Raw genomic sequence first — 20,343 nt, forward strand, 5'->3', positions numbered from 1 at the left:
CAAGCTTGCAAACTCTGTTTTGTCTGTTTGTTAAAAATTTGTTGAAAATGCAATACAATTGTCTGGTTGCTACTGCACGACAAATAAATAAATAAATGCTGTCTAACACTGGAAACCTTTCTAGTTCTATGTAGCGAGGCCAGGGATGAAATCTGGAATGGTTTGTGTGTGCTTGATCATTGAGCTATGGCTTTTAATATATGATGTAACCTGAAAATGAAATAAGAGTTTCTAAAGTCCATAATATTTACATTCCCTGTTTTATTTTCCCTTTCAAGAATGTGGCATGCCAAGATGCATTGGAAACAGCTGCTCGAGCAGAAGGGCTTTCATTAGATGTCTTGACAAGTTCTCACTTGGGAGAGTTGGATGAAGCCCATCACAAAGGGAAATATCACTATGGCTGGAACTTGGTGAAACCTATCCGGACTACTTCCAAGTAAGATTTGTGTTCATGAACTACAAATGAAGCAGACCTGAAAACAGGAATATTAAGATGTAGTAGAAGCATGCCTGCTAGAAAAACCAAACCTTTACTCCATATTATGCTTGCTAAGAAAGTGACAGTCAGTATCTTCACTAACAAAGTATTGTATTTCATTGCATGTTGAAATACAATATGCAACTTATTTTCCTGAAAAAATTGATGTTACTATTTGTTGGGAATCGAGAGGTGTTAGGCTCAAAAATAACCCTTTCTGGGGGTGATTCCACCAAAAATATAGCAGAGTGCAGAATGCACTGTACATAAGCAGCAGAAACTTACATGTAGTGAGCAAGGATTGGTTTCCATTCAACAGGATGGAACAGGATTAGAGATCCACAACTCATAGGATCAAAAACAATATGTTTATTAAAGATAAAAGAAATCCATTCTAGATAGGAAAGCTAACTAGCTTCACTGAGCTATCTTCTAAAGAAAAAGGAAAACAATAGAAGTAATTATATCAACTACATCTTTGCCTTAGACAATGGCAAGATGCTTCCTCACTCTAGAGAAGACAAAAGGAGAAGAGACGAGAAAATGGAGACAGGCCACATGGCCAGCCCAGAGCAATAAAAATACCTTTAAAAGAGGAAATTTCGTTTCCCTACAGCAGTGGTTCTCAACCTGGGGTCCCCAGATGTTTTTGGCCTACAACTCCCAGAAATCCCAGCCAATTTACCAGCTGTTAGGATTTCTGGGAGTTGAAGGCCAAAAACATCTGGGGACCCCAGGTTGAGAACCACTGCCCTATAGGTTTACATTTCTAGGTATTCAAATGGGGAGGAGATAGTGCCATGCAAAGATCAGTGAGATAATCCCTTCTTAACCCCTTCTTAAACAACCTAGCTAAAGGAAATTGAGGAGGAATCCCTCAGTCTATCTAGGCTAACTACTCATTGAGAGCTGGAGACTTGTGCAGTCAGGGATGAAACCCAACACTGTTATGTAGAGAAAAACATGGCAGCTACGGGGCTTCTCTCGGCTACCAGCTGATAAAATCCTGTAGCTACAAAGCCGCCCACATGCCTACTGGATGAGAACTGTGAGGCCTCCCATGGCTGCTGCCAGCCAAGTGAGGTGCATTAGCTTGCAAATGCAGGAGGCCAAGACTACAAGCTGAGTGAGGCTCCTTTGTTCTCTCCTGCTGGCATGCACGGGACAACAAAAGCTATGGAGCCTTCTTCAGTCACCAGCTGAGCAAGGCCCCTTAACTCCTACCCACTGGCACATGTGGGAAGTCAATGGCTATGGAGTCTCCTTTAGCTACCAGCCAAGCAAGAACCCATAACTCTTGCAGAGAGCCACACAGGTGAGGGAAGGTCACCTCCCCGTTTGTCTGCTAGAGAGAGCTATGAGGCCTCCCTCGGTTAATGCCAGCTGAAGGAGACCTCATAGCTCTATCCGGCAGGCATGTGGGTAGGTGAAGGCTCACTCAACTGTATGCTTGCAGGAGAGAGTTCTCATGCCTCCCTCAGCTGTTTTTAGCCACAGTTCTCGCTGACAGGTGAACGGTCAGGTGAAGGTTTGCCCTCCCACCTCTCCCCTTAGAGCTAGGGAGGGTTGCTCTAACCCAGTGGTTCTCAACCTGGGGTCCCCAGATGTTTTTGGCCTACAACTCCCAGAAATCCCAGCCAGTTTACCAGCTGTTAGGATTTCTGGGAGTTGAAGGCCAAAAACATCTGGGGACCCCAAGTTGAGAACCACTGCTCTAACCAAAGCATGCCTCAATTAAGTCAGAAGGGAGAGTCAATTGGGTGGGTGTACTCAACTCCAGGTGCAAGTATTATGTGAGAAAAGCAAAATTTCCATTTTGGCACCCTAAGAAGGGGTGTGTGACTATTATACAATGAAATATGGGTAATTATATTTTGGGACATTGTTGCTGGTAATAACTTTTTCCATCTCTATTTATAGGTATCCACACCCAATTGATAATTCTGGACTTTTCTCCTATATGACTTTCTCATGGCTGACTCCTCTGGCACGAATAGCTTACAAAAAAGGAGAGCTACTAATGGAAGATGTGTGGCCTTTGTCAATTCAAGAGTCTTCAGAAGTTAACTGTAGAAGGTAGGGGTATCTTAGAATATTTGTGCAGAGATTTTCTTCACAGGGAACCCATGGTGATGGCATCTCCCATAAAATATGTGATCCCATTAAGGACTGTTGGGCAAGTGGGCTTATTAACAAAAGACCCTGCCCATGAATGTATAGCAGAATAACTTAGCAGCAACATGTTCCAGCAGCAAAGTGATAAAAAGAACAAAAACACACAGACCAATTATATATCTTCCATAGGAGGCTTTTCTTTGTAGTAAAATAATATGGTTGCACTATTTACAAGAACAAGGTTTCCATAACACAAATATGGTCCTTTATACTTCCCTCTTTGCTTCCACGTTGGGCTTTTTTCTCATGCAGATAAATAGCTTCGCTCCCACAGAGTCTCTTCTCACACTTACACAGGAGCTTCACACAGTAGCTTTATATACAGCAGCCATCACACTGGAGCTTCACACATGAGGCCTTCTCATACCGAGGTCTACCTCACACTCTGAGGGATTCTCTTATGGTGAGGCCTTTCTCTCACTGAGGCCTTTGTACACAGCGGTCTCTCTCAGATTGAGGCCTTTCTCCCACTGAGGTGCACTAACACTGAGGCCTCCTCATACTGAGGCCTACTAACACACTGAGGCCGTTCTCCCACAGAGACCTCTCACAGACTGAGGCTACTAAGCTATAGGCCAGTGTTTCTCAACCTTCCTAATGCCGCGACCCCTTAATACAGTTCCTCATGTTGTGGTGACCCCTAGCCATAACATCATTTTCATTGCGACTTCATAACTGTAATTTTTCTAATGTTATGAATTGTAATACCTGAGATGAAAGATGTTGTTTCATTCACTGGACCAAATTTGGCACAAATGCCCGATACACCCAAATTTGAATACTGGTGGGTGGATGGGGGATTGATTCTGTCATTTGGGAGTTGTAGTTGCTGAGATCCATAGTTCACCTACAATCAAAGAGCAATCTGAACCCCACCAACGATGGAATTGAACCAACCTTGGCACACAGAACTCCCATGACAAACAGAAAATACTGGAAGGGTTTGGTGGGCATTGACCTTGAGTTTGGGAGTTGTAGTTGTAGTTGACTTATATCCCGAGAGCACTGTGGATTCAAACAATGATGGATCTGGACCAAACTTGGCACGAATAATAGGTCCAAATGTATGCCACCAGTGGAGTTTGGAGTTTGGAGGAAAATAGACATTGACTTTTGGGAGTTGTAGTTGCTGGGATTTATAGTTCAAACTGAAGAGATCAAGAGAAGGTGGCGAGACTATACAGAAGATCTGTATAGGAAGGATAATAATATTGAGGATAGTTTTGACGGTGTGGTGAATGAATTAGAACCAGACATCCTGAGGAGTGAGGTTGAATGGGCCTTAAGAAGCATTGCTAACAACAAGGCAGCAGGAGATGACGGGATCCCAGCTGAACTGTTTAAAATCTTAAAAGATGATGCTGTCAAGGTGATGCATGCCATTTGCCAGCAAATATGGAAAACACAAGAATGGCCATCAGACTGGAAAAAATCAACTTATATCCCCATACCAAAAAAGGGAAATGCGAAAGACTGCTCCAACTTCCGTACAGTGGCCCTTATTTCTCATGCCAGTAAGGTAATGCTCAAGATCCTGCAAGGAAGACTCCAGCAATACATGGAGCGAGAGTTGCCAGATGTTCAAGCTGGGTTTAGAAAAGGCAGAGGAACGAGAGACCAGATTGCCAATATCCGCTGGATAATGGAGAAAGGCAGGGAGTTTCAGAAAAACATCTACTTCTGCTTCATTGACTATTCTAAAGCCTTTGACTGTGTGGATCATAATAAATTGTGGCAAGTTCTTAGTGGGATGGGCATCCCAAGCCACCTTGTCTCTCTCCTGAGGAATCTGTACAAGGACCAAGTAGCAACAGTCAGAACTGACCATGGAACCACAGACGGGTTCAAGATTGGGAAAGGCGTACGGCAAGGCTGCATCCTCTCACCCAACCTTTTTAACTTGTATGCAGAACACATCATGCGATGTGCGGGGCTGGATGAATGCAAAGCTGGGGTGAAAGTTGCTGGAAGAAACATTAACAACCTCAGATATGCAGATGACACCACTCTGATGGCCGAAAGCGAGGAGGAGCTGAGGAGCCTTCTAATCAAGGTGAAAGAAGAAAGCGCAAAAGCCGGGTTGCAGCTAAACGTCAAAAAAACCAAGATTATGGCAACAAGAATGATTGACAACTGGAAAATAGAGGGAGAAACCGTGGAGGCCGTGACAGACTTTGTATTTCTAGGTGCAAAGATGACTGCAGATGCAGACTGTAGCCAGGAAATCAGAAGACGCTTACTTCTTGGGAGGAGAGCAATGTCCAATCTCGATAAAATAGTAAAGAGTAGATACATCAGACTGGCAACAAAGATCCGCCTAGTCAAAGCCATGGTCTTCCCTGTAGTCACCTACGGATGTGAGAGCTGGACCTTAGGGAAGGCTGAGCGAAGGAAGATCGATGCTTTTGAACTGTGGTGTTGGAGGAAAGTTCTGAGAGTGCCTTGGACTGCGAGAAGATCCAACCAGTCCATCCTCCAGGAAATAAAGCCCGACTGCTCACTGGAGGGAAGGATACTAGAGACAAAGTTGAAGTACTTTGGCCACATCATGAGGAGACAGGAAAGCCTAGAGAAGACAATTATGCTGGGGAAAGTGGAGGGCAAAAGGAAGAGGGGCCGACCAAGGGCAAGATGAATGGATGGCATCCTTGAAGTGACTGGACTGACCTTGAGGGAGCTGGGGGTGGTAACGGCCGACAGGGAGCTCTGGCGTGGGCTGGTCCATGAGGTCACGAAGAGTCGGAGACGACTGAACGAATGAACAACAACAACAACAATAGTTCAAACAAAGAGCATTCTGAACCCCACCAACGATACAATTGGGCCAAACTTCCCACAGAGAATCCACATGGCCAACAGAAAATTCTGTGTTTTCTGATGGCCTTTGGTGACCCCTCTGATATCGCCTCGTGACCCACCCGAGGGGTCCCGACCCCTAGGTTGAGAAACGCTGCTATAGGCACACCTGCTTATATTTATTTATTTATATTTATTTATTCAGCTTGTATATCCCTACTCCCAATTTGGCTCGTAGCGGTTTACAGAAACAGATTAAAACAATACAATTAGCTTTAAAATTACCATAACAATAACAATAGGCAGCGAGAACAAGCATAGCCCGGATTGTTCACCCATCAAAATATTGAACTGCAGCTTTTACTGAGTCATTGCATCCATTTAACCCTTTCAGTGCATGACTCACATTTTTGTAATTAAAAATACCTAGTTAATTTTTTTAATATTTCTGACAATGACTTCTGCAGGTCATTATGTCTGTGGACCATGCTTTTGCTTCATTGTACAATTGTCATATTAAGCTCAAGGCTCTGGAAGTGGAGTTGTGCTCTAAGCAAACTGGTTATTATTTTAAAATAAAAATTTATCTATCTGTCTTAACAGAATGGTTCCTTAGATTATGGTTTGTGCTGTTTTCAGATTAGAAAGGTTGTGGCATCAAGAACTCCATGAATGTGGGCCAGCCGATGCCTCCCTTGGAAAAGTCATCTGGGGCTTCTGTCGCACCAGGCTCATCATTTCCATAATCTGCTTGATGGTTACGCAACTGGCTGGCTTCAGTGGACCAGTAAGTACTATCCACCCTTTGTCTGAGGAGTGGGAGCTACCCCACAGCTAGTTCTAATGTGTTCCAGTTGTGTTGCGAAATATTTCCTAAGCATTCTGGTTATTTAGAAACCTTTCTTTCAGTTTGCAGTGAGGAAATAGGCTTTGCAGAAAAATGTGAGAATTTTAAGATTTTTCAACTGTTTTCTCTCTGTATTGGTGTGTTTTTTCTTGCTTGAACTACTAGTTGATTGGATGAGGGATGGGGATGGGAATTTCTGGGTGGAAAGCAGTTACCTGTCAGCAAATGAGGTCTTGGTAGGTCCCTTTTTTTTGCTGCTCTCTGCAAGAACTTGAACACAGTCCTGGCCAATCATATTTTAAAAAATTCTAGAAACCAGGGCTCAAGATTATTCTACAAAACTAGAATCTGGCTGGAATGAAAAGACAGTCAGATTACCCTCCTAGTGGCATGATTGGAAGATTACCAGTGCCACTTCTACTTGGTAGTGAAGGCACAGAATAGAGTACTTGCCATTCACGTTCATTTTCTTGTCACCTGTTTGTTGCACGTGCAGTGCAAGATTTACACTTTTGACACGTTGACTAAATCTATTCTCTACAAATTTCCCTTGAGGAGTAGGCGCAGTGTTATTGCTTGTAGTTCTCACATTTCAGTGTGCTGTTAAGCGGGGATGGTTCAGTGCTTTGGTAAGTACAGCTGAGGTTAATGTTGAAAAACAGTCTTGTCTTTTGTCTCTTCTTTCAACAAATCTCCCCAATCCCACCCATTTCTTTAAATTGTGAAAGTTTTCTTGCATTTCTATATTAGAAAAAAAATGTCTTTTTTTGTTTTGTTTTGTTAATGCCTTGTGGTGAATATTAAAACAATTCCAAAAGGTTTTTATTTTAAAATACACTTTTCACTGCCAAAGAGTATGAGGTTTTAACAGAACCAGCTTCCCCCAAGAAGAGCTTCTGTCATTGTTTCACTACAGGGATCTGTGGATGCTCTTACCTGTAGTAAAGAGTGGGCAGCAGAGTGGTTTGCAGTGTCACCATCTTAGTCTCGACAATTGCACTCACGTCAGGTACAAACTGCAAGAAAGAAAGCAACAGAATAGGATTCCACCTATGTTGGACTTGGATGTGCCACCTATGTGGATCCTCTGATGTCGGGTTATGTGTGAATCAGAATAAGCAACTCTCGTAATCTGCATCATTTGGAATCACTCTCTTCACTACATTCAAACTGGATTGGTATCTCCTCTGAAACATCAATGCTTTAATTTAAAAATAAATAAATCCAAGCCCTCTTTCTGTGGGAGGATGGTACCCTGGGGAAAGAATACTTGACCTGACCTTTTGTGTTTTGCTAAATAAAATCCAAATTATTTTACTTCTGGTCTTTAAATATGAAGTGCAAGAAATTTGTGATAGATGTTTTTTGGTAAATTCAAATTTCTTATATATCCAAATTTCCAATATTTTCTAAAAACGTTTTCTAAAATGCCTTTCTGGCACTGTTTACAAATTTATACTTGCCCTTCATCTCTTTGAGACAGTTTACATTTCCCTAACCATTTGCAGGATTGTCGAAGGCTTTCAAGGCCGGAATCACTGGGTTGTTGTAGGTTTTTTCAGGCTATATGGCCATGTTCTAGAGGCATTCTCTCCTGATGTTTCGCCTGCATCTATGGCAAGCATCTTCAGAGGTATGCTTGCCATAGATGCAGGCGAAACGTCAGGAGAGAATGCTTCTAGAACATGGCCATATAGCCCGAAAAAACCTACAACAACCCATTTGTAGGATTCACCCTACCTCCCTATATATGCTGTCTATTGAGATGGCTTCAAAACAATTCACATTCAATTTGGAGCACCACTGACAGATGGCCATCCAGCCTCTGCTTTGGAGGTTTTTAAGCAGAGGCTGGATGTCCATCAGTCAGGGATGCTTTGAATGGATTTTCCTGCTTCTTGGCAGGGGGTTGGACTGGAAGGCCCATGAGGTCTCTTCCAACTCTTTGATTCTATGGAGCAAAGGATAATTCCTTGAATTGGATGATGATAGACATTCACGGTGGTAGCTCAGAAGTAGCTTTTCTTGATGGAAGGGCAGTCAGAGTTCCTATCGCAGTGAAGCTCAATTTTCATTCAGATTTAGTCTTTGGTGAGGAGGGCATTGTGGGGCGGGAAGTGGGGGCTTGGATGGGGGAGCCGTTTGAGGTAAGCCTCCCACTCTTCCAGGTCTGCTCCAGTCACAGCTTGCTTTGTGCTGGATGTGGTTTGGGGGACTCTTTCTCTGTAGTGAAACCAATGACAGAAGCTGTTCTTTAGAATTTCCAGGATGGCTGTATTCTGCGATCAGAATGAGACAGTCAAGCTGGGCAGAATCCAACGCCAAGACGAAAGGTAAGGTGACATTTATTCAATGGGAATGCTTAAGAGCCAGGCGGTTAAGGACAACTGTTGCCATAATAATCCCAGGAGTATGTTTCCATGCCTCTGCTAAGTTTTGGTAACGATCGTTTTTATGAAATGTCATATGCAAGCGATCTCTTCTTAGCTTTAACGAAACAGTGTTTTAAGATTGCAAATGCTCTCTCTTTCTCTCTCTCTAAATATTTCTAAAACTATTCTTCAAGTCTGGTTTTCCAAGTCTGCAATTTCTCACTGGCATTTGCTAATTCTCTGGACCAAACAAAGTCATTCTGAATATTTAGGAAAGAATATCTTGCTGGTATTGCCCACATCCCTGTGGCGTGTTTTCCTCCTGAGCTTTGATGCACGAAGGAAGATTGACAGCACTTGTCAGCATGTTGTGGGTTCTGCATCGTGACAGGGGGGGTTATTCACCCTTCCAGTGACTCAGTTGCCTTTGTCGGATCGAATGCTGGCAAAGGAGTCAAAACACTTTCTCGCTAAGTTAACCGTAAACCCTCTGCGTAGCCAGTTATGCCTCAACTACCAAGAATGTAAAACAAACCTAATGAAGAAGAAACTGGCATAGCATAACCTTGGAGCCTGAGTTATACACTTTGATCAGGGATTTGTGTAGGATTCTTGTTTTTTCAATGGTCAATTTGGGGAACATGATGGACTGTTGGCTCTTAACACGTGCTATGTGAAAACTCATACAAAAACGATATACAACGGCGTTCTTAATGGTCGCATTCAGAATTCACCATTTTAGGATGTACGTAATCATTCTGCCTTCATTTTTAAAAAACCTACAACTTGAGGCTGGGCTTTAGCAGCTATTACCTTTGCTCGAAGCAGTGTGTTTTTGTTTTCCATCCATTCTTGTGTTGCACAGAACTCTGATACGCAAAGCTTGCTTTAGTCAAGGGGACTTCCTGCGGACTTCGAAAGCCTTTTCAAACTGCTTATTTTTGGTTTCACTATTTTTTTTAAGTGGGCAAAGGTACTTTCCCCACCCCGATTAAAGAACCCTAGTTTCCAGAATTATAAGTCTCATTGTTTGGAGAAGCCCAGCTGGAATACCTCACTTACTAAAGCTCTATTAAACCAAATGTGAGAACTCTCACCATCCTCAAAGTCTTCCTGAGTAGTTATACCAATTTCATACCTTTTTGGACACTGTAAACAAATATTGGTCCTGCTTTTCCCCCCTGTATCATTTAATTTTGTGTGTGTATGTGAAGTTGAACTTGATTATGTGTTGGAAACCAGACTGTATGTTGGATTCAGGCCTTGTATATATTTTTTTTCCTGTGCATATAGATTGTATGTTTTCCGCAACACCTTTCTTTTTTTGTATAGTGTATTTGAGATGTGATTCATTTTATAATGGTGGTACTTTCTTAAAAAATAAAAAATACTGCTTCCAATTTATTAGTGCTTAATATTGCTGATGAACATGAGTTATTGTGAGCCTGCCCTGTACATTCAGACAACACCCATGATGGGGGATATGTGGGTTTGGGGGGCTGTTTTTCTCTTTCTGCAGGTGGTGTTTGAAATGTGATTCCTGAGGTAACCTTGTTTTTGTCTTTCAAGGCTGGGGAGGGGGGAGGCCAGGGAGGGGGAGGGTCAAGGGCTGTCTTTTGGTAATGTTATCAGTGGTATCACCTTTTCCCCCTTTTTTTCTGCTTGTGCTTTGCTTTACTATTAAACTGCTGATGTTTATTTTCAGGAATGTTTTGCAAAATGTCCTTCTCACACTCTTCCCCAGTTCAACTGTAGGTACACTTGTTCCTTTTTATCAAATAAGCACGTTTGAAACAAAGAATAAAAAAAGGTCTTAATGTCATGTAAAGGAATATATCTTTTAATACGTACATATTTCAGTTTTTGCATTAGTACAAGATTATTGTAAAGCGTATGTTGATGATGGATTGCTTCAGCTAACTGTTGAGGACTATGTTAAGTTAGATGATGTGAAGGAGCATTATTAGTTTGATATTCCAAATTGGAAAGTTCAAAATTATTCTCCCCACGTGCTCAATTTGATTTCAGCAGGGTGTTCTATAACGGTCACAATTCCTGCTTATCTAAAGATTTCCAATAAGTAATGCAAATTTCTTACATTGGGGAAATAAAGCAGCTCCTTATTTCTAACTTAACATAAAATGATTGAATGGGTCCTATGGCATGTTGAGATGTTTATGCAAGTTTGCATTCCTTCCTCTAGGCATTTGTTGTGAAACATCTCCTTGAATACACACAGCAAATGGAACCCAACCTTCAGTATGGCCTGTTGTTAGTTTGTGGCATCTTAATGATGGAAATAGTGCGTTCCTGGTCCTTGGCTTTAACCTGGGCTCTAAATTATCGCACCGGGGTCAGGCTACGAGGAGCTGTCCTTACCATGGCCTTTAAGAAAATACTGAAGCTGAAAAATATCAAAGACAAGTCTATGGGAGAGGTATTGTTTTATACTCTTGTATCATTTTTTGTCTGCCTTGTATGCCAGCCTGAGTCCCTTTTAGAATCACAGAATTATAGAGTTGGAAGAGACCTTGTGGGCCATCTAGTCTAACCCTCTGCCAAGAAGAGGAAAATGGGTAATGGTGGCAGGATATATATAAAGATGATGATGATGATGATGATGATGATTATTATTATTATTATAAACACCACAAGATGAGTCCACAGCAGATACTCTGCTGGCTGTTGTATTGGATCACACGTCGGACACTTCCCAAGTGTCTAGGACTGTGTGATGTATCGGCGAATAATGTGTGCAGATCCCAGTAAGGTGGCCTTCTGCAGCTGGCAGATGGTAATCTTGTCAGCGTTGATTGTATTTAAGTGCAGGCCAAGGTCTTTAGGCATTGCACCAATCTAGTGAGTGCCGATCACCACTGCACCAGTCTACTGAGTGCCGATCACCACTGGGACCACCTTTACTGGCTTGTGCCACAGTCTTTGTAGTTCGATCTTTAAATCCTTATATTGTGTCATCTATTAAGCTGAAACTGATTGCTTGTTATTCACTTAAGCTAAAATATCTTAGAAGCGCAGTGGTGGCTTCCATGTGTTGAGACAAGCCTTATTGCCTGCAGTTAGATCACTTAGAACTTTATCCAGAGTCTCCCACTGAGTTGCTTGTAGGATTCTCTATGGTTTTTGTTTACTGAAGCCATTTTGAATAAGATGTGTCATTATCAATAGGAGAACTGGAGTGACGGTTCTCTTTTAGGCTTGTCAGAAGTGTGGTTTTAATGATCAGGAAGCAGGCTCTGCTTTTGCCGTTATGGTCTTGTACATTGGGTTCCTGTGAGTTTTCTGGCCTATGTTCCAGAAGCATCCTTTCCTGACGTTTCGCCCACATCTATCATCATTATCATCATCATCATTTAATAACTTATTAATCGCCCTCCATCCGAGAATGCTCTAGGCGATTTACAGCTAAATTACAAAAGATAAAATACATACATACAAAAATTAAAAATCAACAGAGATCGAATGCTCTAGTAAAAAGCCAGGTCTTAAGTGCGAGAGTAAAAGGCCCTAAGTCACGCATGACTCTCATGTTGGGCGGCAAGGAATTCCATAAGGCAGGGGCAGAAATAGAAAAAGCCCATCTGCGTCTGGTCCTTTCCAAGTGCACTTCTCTAGGACCCGGTATATGGAGTAAGTCACGTTGGGCTGGTCGTTGCGACCTCCGATAATGGGGGAAGGAGAGGCGGTCCCTAAAGTCCCACATCTATGGCAGGCATCCTCAGAGGTTGTGAGGTCTGTTGGAAACTAGTCAAGTGGGGTATGCCGAGGGTGGGAGAATGAACTCTTGTCTGTTTGAGGCAAGTGTGAATGTTGCAATTGGCCAGTTTGATTAGCACTAATAGGCCATTCAGTGCTAATCAAGCTGGCCAATTGCAACGTTTCCTAGTTTTCAACAGATCTCATAACCTTGGAGGATGCCTGCCAAAGATGTGGGTGAAGTGTCAGGAAAGAATGCTTCTGGAACATGGCTATACAGCCCAGAAAACTCACAGCAACCTAGTGATTCTGACCATGAAAACCTTTGACAATGTCTTAATTGGTTCCCATTGGCTGACATCAAGTGGTGAAGCGCAAGTGTGGGTTGATAAGAGTGTTAGTTAATTATTTGGTATTTATTTTTAAAATCTTGCTGCTTTTTGCTCTTTTTTATTGGTTGATTATTGGGTGAATAACTTTGTTTTGGATATTTATGTCCAGAACAGTAGTCCATAAATGATAAGGAATAAAAATAATCTCCAGATGCTGTTCCACTGCTGTTATCCTTGATGATCGTTCACTTGCCTTTTATGTGTTTTAGCTGATCAATGTCTGTTCCAATGATGGGCAGAGAATGTTTGAAGCTGCAGCTGTGGGCAGTTTGCTAGCCGGAGGTCCCATCGTTGCCATCCTTGGCATGATATACAATGTTATTATTCTCGGACCAACAGGCTTCCTGGGATCAGCCATCTTCATTCTTTTCTACCCAGCAATGGTGAGTAGGTAGCTGGAAATGCTCACCATTTCTCTTCCAGATAATGAAAATGTCTGTAAAGAGTTCAAGCAGAATAAGTTGAGACTTAGGCCTGTAACGAAATTTTTTTTCAGTATTATAGCTGTTTATAATGTATTTTGGGGTGCTGACTTTGAAAAAAACACAATAAAAATATACCACACACCATTCTTTCGCAAATTAATTATTTCAAACTATTCAGTTCTTATGTAGTTTTGATTGGGTAAGCTGTTGATGTTCCAGTGCCATTTCTTTAAGTGCTTTTGGGTGGATTTTTGTGTTTTATATCAGCAAATTATAAAGTGTTTTGAAAGTTTTGAAAGATTTTTGGAAGATTTTAACTCCTTCCTTACTGTTCACTTTTACCCCCAAACGAAATCTCACTCAATCTTACTATTACAAAATAATAAAATGAAAGCAAATTGTGAATTTGAGGCCATTTTTGGATTTAAAGTGCCAAATTCCTATAATGTTAGCATACTTAAAAAATATCTTATGACTCAATTCTGCAGACCTGTGTTCAGAAAGTGGGCACATCCTCCTCTGTAATGCAGGAACAGAATTTAGTTTCAAATTGCTCATGCTTAAGGATGTTACTTGTTGGCTTAGTCAGACTTTCTTTTATTAATTTTCTGTCTGTTCTGGAGTAAGCCTGCAAAATGTTGCTGCTCATTACTTTGCTTGTGTGTGTGCGTATGTGTGTGTGTGTGTGTGTGTGTGTAATAAGACAACATGTAGATAAGTGAGGTGTGTGTTTGTGAGGACAAAACGTAAATAAAGGAAACATCCGATTGGCTTTTGCTATCTCAATTTTACATGTCTTCTGGAATATTGCTATATATATATTGATTTGCAAATGCTTCTCAGTTTTAGTACTATTTGAGATGTTGTTGTTCATTCGTTCAGTCGTCTCCGACTCTTCGTGACCTCATGGACCAGCCCACGCCAGAGTTCCCTGTCGGCCGTCACCACCCCCAGCTCCTTCAAGGTCAGTCCAGTCACTTCAAGGATGCCATCCATCCCTCTTGCCCTTGGTTGACCCCTCTTCCTTTTGCCTTCCACTTTCCCCAGCATCATTGTCTTCTCTAGGCTTTGCTGTCTCCTCATGATGTGGCCAAAGTACTTCATCTTTGTCTCTAGTATCCTTCCCTCCAGTGAGCAGCCGGGCTTTTTTTCCTGGAGGATGGACTGGTTGGATCTTCTCGCAGTCCAAGGCACTCTCAGCACTTTTCTCCAACACCACAGCTCAAAAGCATCGATCTTCCTTCGCTCAGCCTTCCCTAAGGTCCAGCCCTCACATCCGTAGGTTACTACAGGGAATACCATGGCTTTGACTCTGCGGATCTTTGTTGCCAGTGTGATGTCTCTACTCTTTACTATTTTATCGAGACTGGACATTGCTCTCCTCCCAAGAAGGAAGCGTCTTCTGATTTCCTGGCCACAGTCTGCATCTGCAGTCATCTTTGCACCAAGAAATACAAAGTCTGTCACGGCCTCCACATTTTCTCCCTCTATTTTCCAGTTGTCAATCATTCTTGTTGCCATAATCTTGGTTTTGTTGATGTTTAGCTGCAACCCAGCTTTTGCGCTTTCTTCTTTCACCTTGATTAGAAGGCTCCTCAGCTCCTCCTCGCTTTTGGCCATCAGAGTGGTGTCATCTGCATATCTGAGGTTGTTAATGTTTCTTCCAGCAATTTTCACCCCAGCCTTGCATTCCTCAATCCCCGCACATCCTCGCATGATGTGTTCTGCATACAAGTTAAAAAGGTTGGGTGAGAGGATGCAGCCTTGCCGTACGCCTTTCCCAATCTTGAACCAGTCTGTTGTTCCGTGGTCAGTTCTGACTGTTGCTACTTGGTCCTTGTACAGATTCCTCAGGAGAGAGGGAAGGGGGCTTGGGATGCCCATCCCACCAAGAACTTGCCACAATTTGAGATAATTACCACTATTTGAGATAATTATTCTAATTATGCTTTAATCGATTGCCTAGTCCTAAAAGCATTATTTGCAAGAAATGTTATATGAATGTGATGGTAATTAAAAGATAACCAAATAGCAGACGTTACTTAGTAGCATCTGAGTTTGTGTACAGCAGTAACTGGCATAAACAGTTGGATCGTTTTGCTGTTCTGGCATTCAATGTCCAGGGTCTTGTTTCATAAGCAGAATCTGCTTTGTCCCCATAATGATCCTGCATTACTCTGCTGGCTGTCTTTTCACTCCGGCCTTAACCTTTATGCTTGGCTGCTGATTTAAAAATAGACCTGGTACGATTCCTCTGTCATTTCTGGTGATCAGGTGACTTAGCAATGTGTGGACTCTATCTCGCCTCTGAGAAACATGTCGACTTGCTACTATTTTTACTGGTGAATGGAATAATGTGTTTTCACACACAAATGAAACAGTCATGTCTGTCCTTTGCTCCATTCTTTCCTGAAGTAGCTTTTAGGCAAAGGGTAATTTAAAGTGTGAAGGGCATAGCAAATGGGGTGACCTGTTTAGCTATACAGTCCTCCCTTAGTCTCTGCCTCTGTGGAATTCAGGTTTTCTTTTTTGTTAAAAGGACAACAAAATGCTACTTTCAGAGGAATGACATAGCACACAGTCTCAGATCCCATGCTCACAGTGAGAAACAGTCCTCAACCAGGCATTCTGTGTTTAATAACCTGATCTAGTGCTTAATAAATTGCAATGCTGCTGCAATCCACTTCACAGTGGCCACAACATTTCCTTTAAAAAACCATCAAGTCATCAAAGGAATGAATAATAACACTGGAGTAAATGTCAGGCAGAGTGGTTTTCACATGCAGCTCTAACTCTGCATGCCCTCACCCCCTGCAGATGGCTATAATAAGAGTGGTTTATTTTGGAAGGCTGGTGTAAAATGCTTTTTGCAATAGCTTTGCTTCTGACTATTTTGGAAAATGACATTCATAACCTTTTGGGAAAAACCAGGAATCTCCATAGGCCTTTGGAAGCATGACCCTTTTGGAAATTGATTGGCATTCATACTATTTGGAATAATCATAACCTTTGTAAAGGCATGACCTTGTTAGAGATCGTAACTGTAAAGTATGATCTTCCTGTTGTTGTTCATTCGTTCAGTCGTCTCCGACTCTTCGTGACCTCATGGACCAGCCCACGCCAGAGCTCCCTGTCGGCCGTTACCACCCCCAGCTCCCTCAAGGTCAGTCCAGTCACTTCAAGGATGCCATCCATCCATCTTGCCCTTGGTTGGCCCCTCTTCCTTTTGCCTTCCACTTTCCTCAGCATAATTGTCTTCTCTAGGCTTTCCTGTCTCCTCATGATGTGGCCAAAGTACTTCAACTTTGTCTCTAGTATCTTTCCCTCCAATGAGCAGTCGGGCTTTATTTCCTGGAGGATGGACTGGTTGGATCTTCTCGCAGTCCAAGGCACTTTCCTCCAACACCACAGTTCAAAAGCATCGATCTTCCTTCGCTCAGCCTTCCCTAAGGTCCAGCTCTCACATCCGTAGGTGACTACAGGGAATACCATGGCTTTGACTAGGCGGATCTTTGTTGTCAGTCTGATGTCTGATGATCTTCCTGAGAAGAGTTAAAAACTCACTTGAGTCAACCTCCTCCTTAGTGGTGAATATCCACTAGAGTTCATGCAAAGCAAATTAGATTTCACATCTGTTAGACCAGTGGTTCTCAACCTGGGGTCCCCAGATGTTTTTGGCCTACAACTCCCAGAAATCCCAGCCCGTTTTCCAGCTGTTAGGATTTCTAGGAGTTGAAGGCCAAAAACATCTGGGGACCCCAGGTTGAGAACCCCTTCGTTAGACTGATATACCTAGTTATCTCTCTGAACTGTTAGGAACAAAGGTATCCCAATGCACAAAAACAGCAGAGTTTCAGAAGTGTTCTTTTCAGTGCCCCCCTCCCCCCAAACTACTCTCCCTTAAAACATCTTGGTTTAAATCATACTCTCAAGAGATGAAAAATAGGTAGTCTTCGTTAAAAGAAACATTGTTGGTTTACTTACAGACTTCATGTATTCAGCATACAGGTACATTGCTTACACTGTTCAAAGGAGAAAAAGTTGCGGGCCTGAAAATAGTTGTTCTTTTATGATTTTGGGGTGCTGAAAACAAAAATGACATTTAAAAGTGTATATTGGCTCTAGTTTTTATGATATAAGCAGTCACGTGATCACGTATGGTTGAAAAAATGCATGTTGCGACTTACACTATGGAAGATTCTAGAAAGTTGCGGGCCTGAAAATAGCTGTTCTTTTATGATTTTGGGGTGCTGAAAACGAAAATGACATTTAAAAATGTATATTGGCTCTAGTTTTTATGATATAAGCAATCACGTGATCACGTATGGTTGAAAAAATGCATGTTGCGACTTACACTATGGAAGATTCTAGAATATTCTAGAAAGTTTGATGACGCAGTATTAGTGCCATGTGCAAAAGCCAGAAATTTATTATTATTTATTTCAAAGTTTTCTATACCGACCTTCTCACCTCTTTGAGGGACTCAGCCCGGTTTCCAACCATAAAAACACATACAATCAGTAAAATATCATAGTTCACAATTACAGTAAGCCCTATATAAGGCCAGACTTTTGAACAGTGAGGGTCAGTCAGTTGAAGACTGAGACAGTATCGTTAAACATCATTTTACATTGTTCTTTTTACTGTAGTTATGCCTCGCACGTGTGTAACTAAAGCCCTATGGAAAAAAGATATCAAGGTAAATGGACTCCGTCAATGCTGTCAGACTCCTGCTGGAGCATTGGAAGAGACAATCCTTTCCTTGAATACAAAAGAAAAGTCAAGAGAAGCAAACTAAACTAAATGTCAACGATTAAAGTGACATTTAAACTTTCAGACTTTTCAACTGCATTAGGCCTACTAATATAGTTTCTTGCTGCACAAACATAAACAATAGACTAATTAAATAAATATTTATCATGTATAAACTAATGGCAATATAATTTGACTAAAATTTAGTAAATATTCACGGTTTATATACATGCAGTAAGGTTAGGTGCATTATCATAATATTAACGAATTACCTATTGTGGAGAAAATTGAAATAGCTGTTGCATAAAAACCAGAGCCAATTAACACATTTAATTATTATATTTGAATTCAGCATGTTAAATTTATTAAGAAACGGCACATTTCGTTTCCGAAACTGAGAAAAATCGAAAATTTGTAGAACAGTGTTACTAGTGGAGGCTTGAAGAAGGTTGCTATTTCCAACACACCATATGAGTATAATGTTATTTAATTTTGCCTACATGCATAATCTAGATAATGTTTTGTATTTTTACAAACTCAGAGAAATTTTGACTTAGAAAGTTCATGAAAGTTCATTTTGACTTAGAAAGTTCATTTTGACTTAGAAAGTTTTTCCTGCGGTATTTTGCCTTTGGGTCAACATAATACTACCCAGTCATAGTTGCACTATAAACCTGGATTTCTGAATTGGTTTGCACCAGAGAAGATTGTCCCTCCCAAAAGGAATAAGGCAGCAGACAGTTGGATGTTCAGTCATTGTTTTCATTCATTGACTGAAAAGGCTGAAAGGCAGAAGCAGGCTAGTTTCTCCCAAAATAATGGGCAAAATATTAACCAATTGATTGCAATAAAAATACACAAATGTAACTCATGAATGCAAAGCTGGGGTGAAAATTGCTGGAAGAAACATTAACAACCTCAGATATGCAGATGACACCACTCTGATGGCTGAAAGAGAGGAGGAGCTGAGGAGCCTTCTAATCAAGGTGAAAGAAGAAAGCGCAAAAGCCGGGTTGCAGCTAAACGTCAAAAAAACCAAGATTATGGCAACAAGAGTGATTGACAACTGGAAAATAGAGGGAGAAACCGTGGAGGCCGTGACAGACTTTGTATTTCTAGGTGCAAAGATGACTGCAGATGCAGACTGTGGCCAGGAAATCAGAAGACGCTTACTTCTTGGGAGGAGAGCAATGTCCAGTCTCGATAAAATAGTGAAGAGTAGAGACATCAGACTGGCAACAAAGATCCGCCTAGTCAAAGCCATGGTATTCCCTGTAGTCACCTACGGATGTGAGAGCTGGACCTTAGGTAAGGCTGAGCGAAGGAAGAGAGATGCTTTTGAGCTGTGGTGTTGGAGGAAAGTGCTGAGAGTGCCTTGGACTGCGAGAAGATCCAACCAGTCCATCCTCCAGGAAATAAAGCCCGACTGCTCACTGGAGGGAAAGATACTAGAGACAAAGTTGAAGTACTTTGGCCACATCATGAGGAGACAGGAAAGCCTAGAGAAGACAATTATGCTGGGGAAAGTGGAAGGCAAAAGGAAGAGGGGCCGACCAAGGGCAAGATGGATGGATGGCATCCTTGAAGTGACTGGACTGACCTTGAGGGAGCTGGGGGTGGTAACGGCCGACAGGGAGCTCTGGCGTAGGCTGGTCCATGAGGTCACGAAGAGTCGGAGACGACTGAACGATTGAACAACAACAACAACTCATGAAAACTTGTAGCCCTCTTGAGTATCAGATGGAAACTATGACCCAAGGAACTCTAGCTTTAGGAGCTACATGGGAGGGCTTCATAACAGCTTTCAGAAGTTCCCTTCAGCTCTCTTCCTTTCAAAATGGGTGTTGATATGTATCTTAAGAACACATCTTCCTTTCTTTTCCCATGGGAAACACCTTATAGAGAAGGGAAAAATAGCAGGCAACACAATTTCTATCTTGGAGATTAAATTATCTCTCACAGGCTTATTCTCTGTATTGGCTGAAAGCAGTCTGTACCAGTATTTATGATGCCTTTTTTGTTTCAGATGTTTGCGTCTCGCTTCACAGCTTATTTCAGGAGAAAGTGCGTAGCGGTCACTGATGAGCGTGTCCAGAAAATGAATGAAGTTCTAAATTACATTAAGTTCATTAAAATGTATGCCTGGGTCAAAGCCTTCTCCCAGAATGTTCAAAGTGAGTGCCACTTTTCTTTCTCATTGTCCATTGTTGATAGTAAAGGTTTCCCCTGACATTAAGACTAGTTGTGTCCAACTCTGGGGCGTGGTGCTCTTCTCCATTTCTAAGCTGAAGATCTGATGTTGTCCGTAGATGTCTCCAAGGTCATGTGGTTAACATGACTGCGTGGAGCGCCGTTACCTCCCTGTCAGAGCAGTACCTATTGATCCACT

At 41.9% G+C, this 20,343-nt stretch overlaps 1 protein-coding gene across 2 annotated transcripts in view; it reads left to right on the forward strand.

The window, feature by feature from the left end:
* The window catches only part of ABCC5 (ATP binding cassette subfamily C member 5), a 100,663-nt gene that overhangs the window by 32,934 nt on the left and 47,386 nt on the right, over positions 1 to 20,343 (forward strand). For both annotated transcript variants that reach the window (XR_010909530.1, XM_067466098.1), the window contains exons 3-8: positions 279 to 439; positions 2,402 to 2,557; positions 6,092 to 6,239; positions 10,875 to 11,108; positions 12,987 to 13,160; positions 19,981 to 20,128. Coding sequence is in view for 1 of the 2 variants with exons in the window: in XM_067466098.1 (XP_067322199.1) it covers positions 279 to 439; positions 2,402 to 2,557; positions 6,092 to 6,239; positions 10,875 to 11,108; positions 12,987 to 13,160; positions 19,981 to 20,128 (1,021 nt within the window). In the remaining variant the exon portion in view is untranslated. The remainder of the gene's footprint in view (positions 1 to 278; positions 440 to 2,401; positions 2,558 to 6,091; positions 6,240 to 10,874; positions 11,109 to 12,986; positions 13,161 to 19,980; positions 20,129 to 20,343) is intronic.

Source organism: Anolis sagrei, chromosome 3 (assembly GCF_037176765.1).
Source record: "Anolis sagrei isolate rAnoSag1 chromosome 3, rAnoSag1.mat, whole genome shotgun sequence".
Lineage (NCBI taxonomy): Eukaryota > Metazoa > Chordata > Lepidosauria > Squamata > Dactyloidae > Anolis > Anolis sagrei.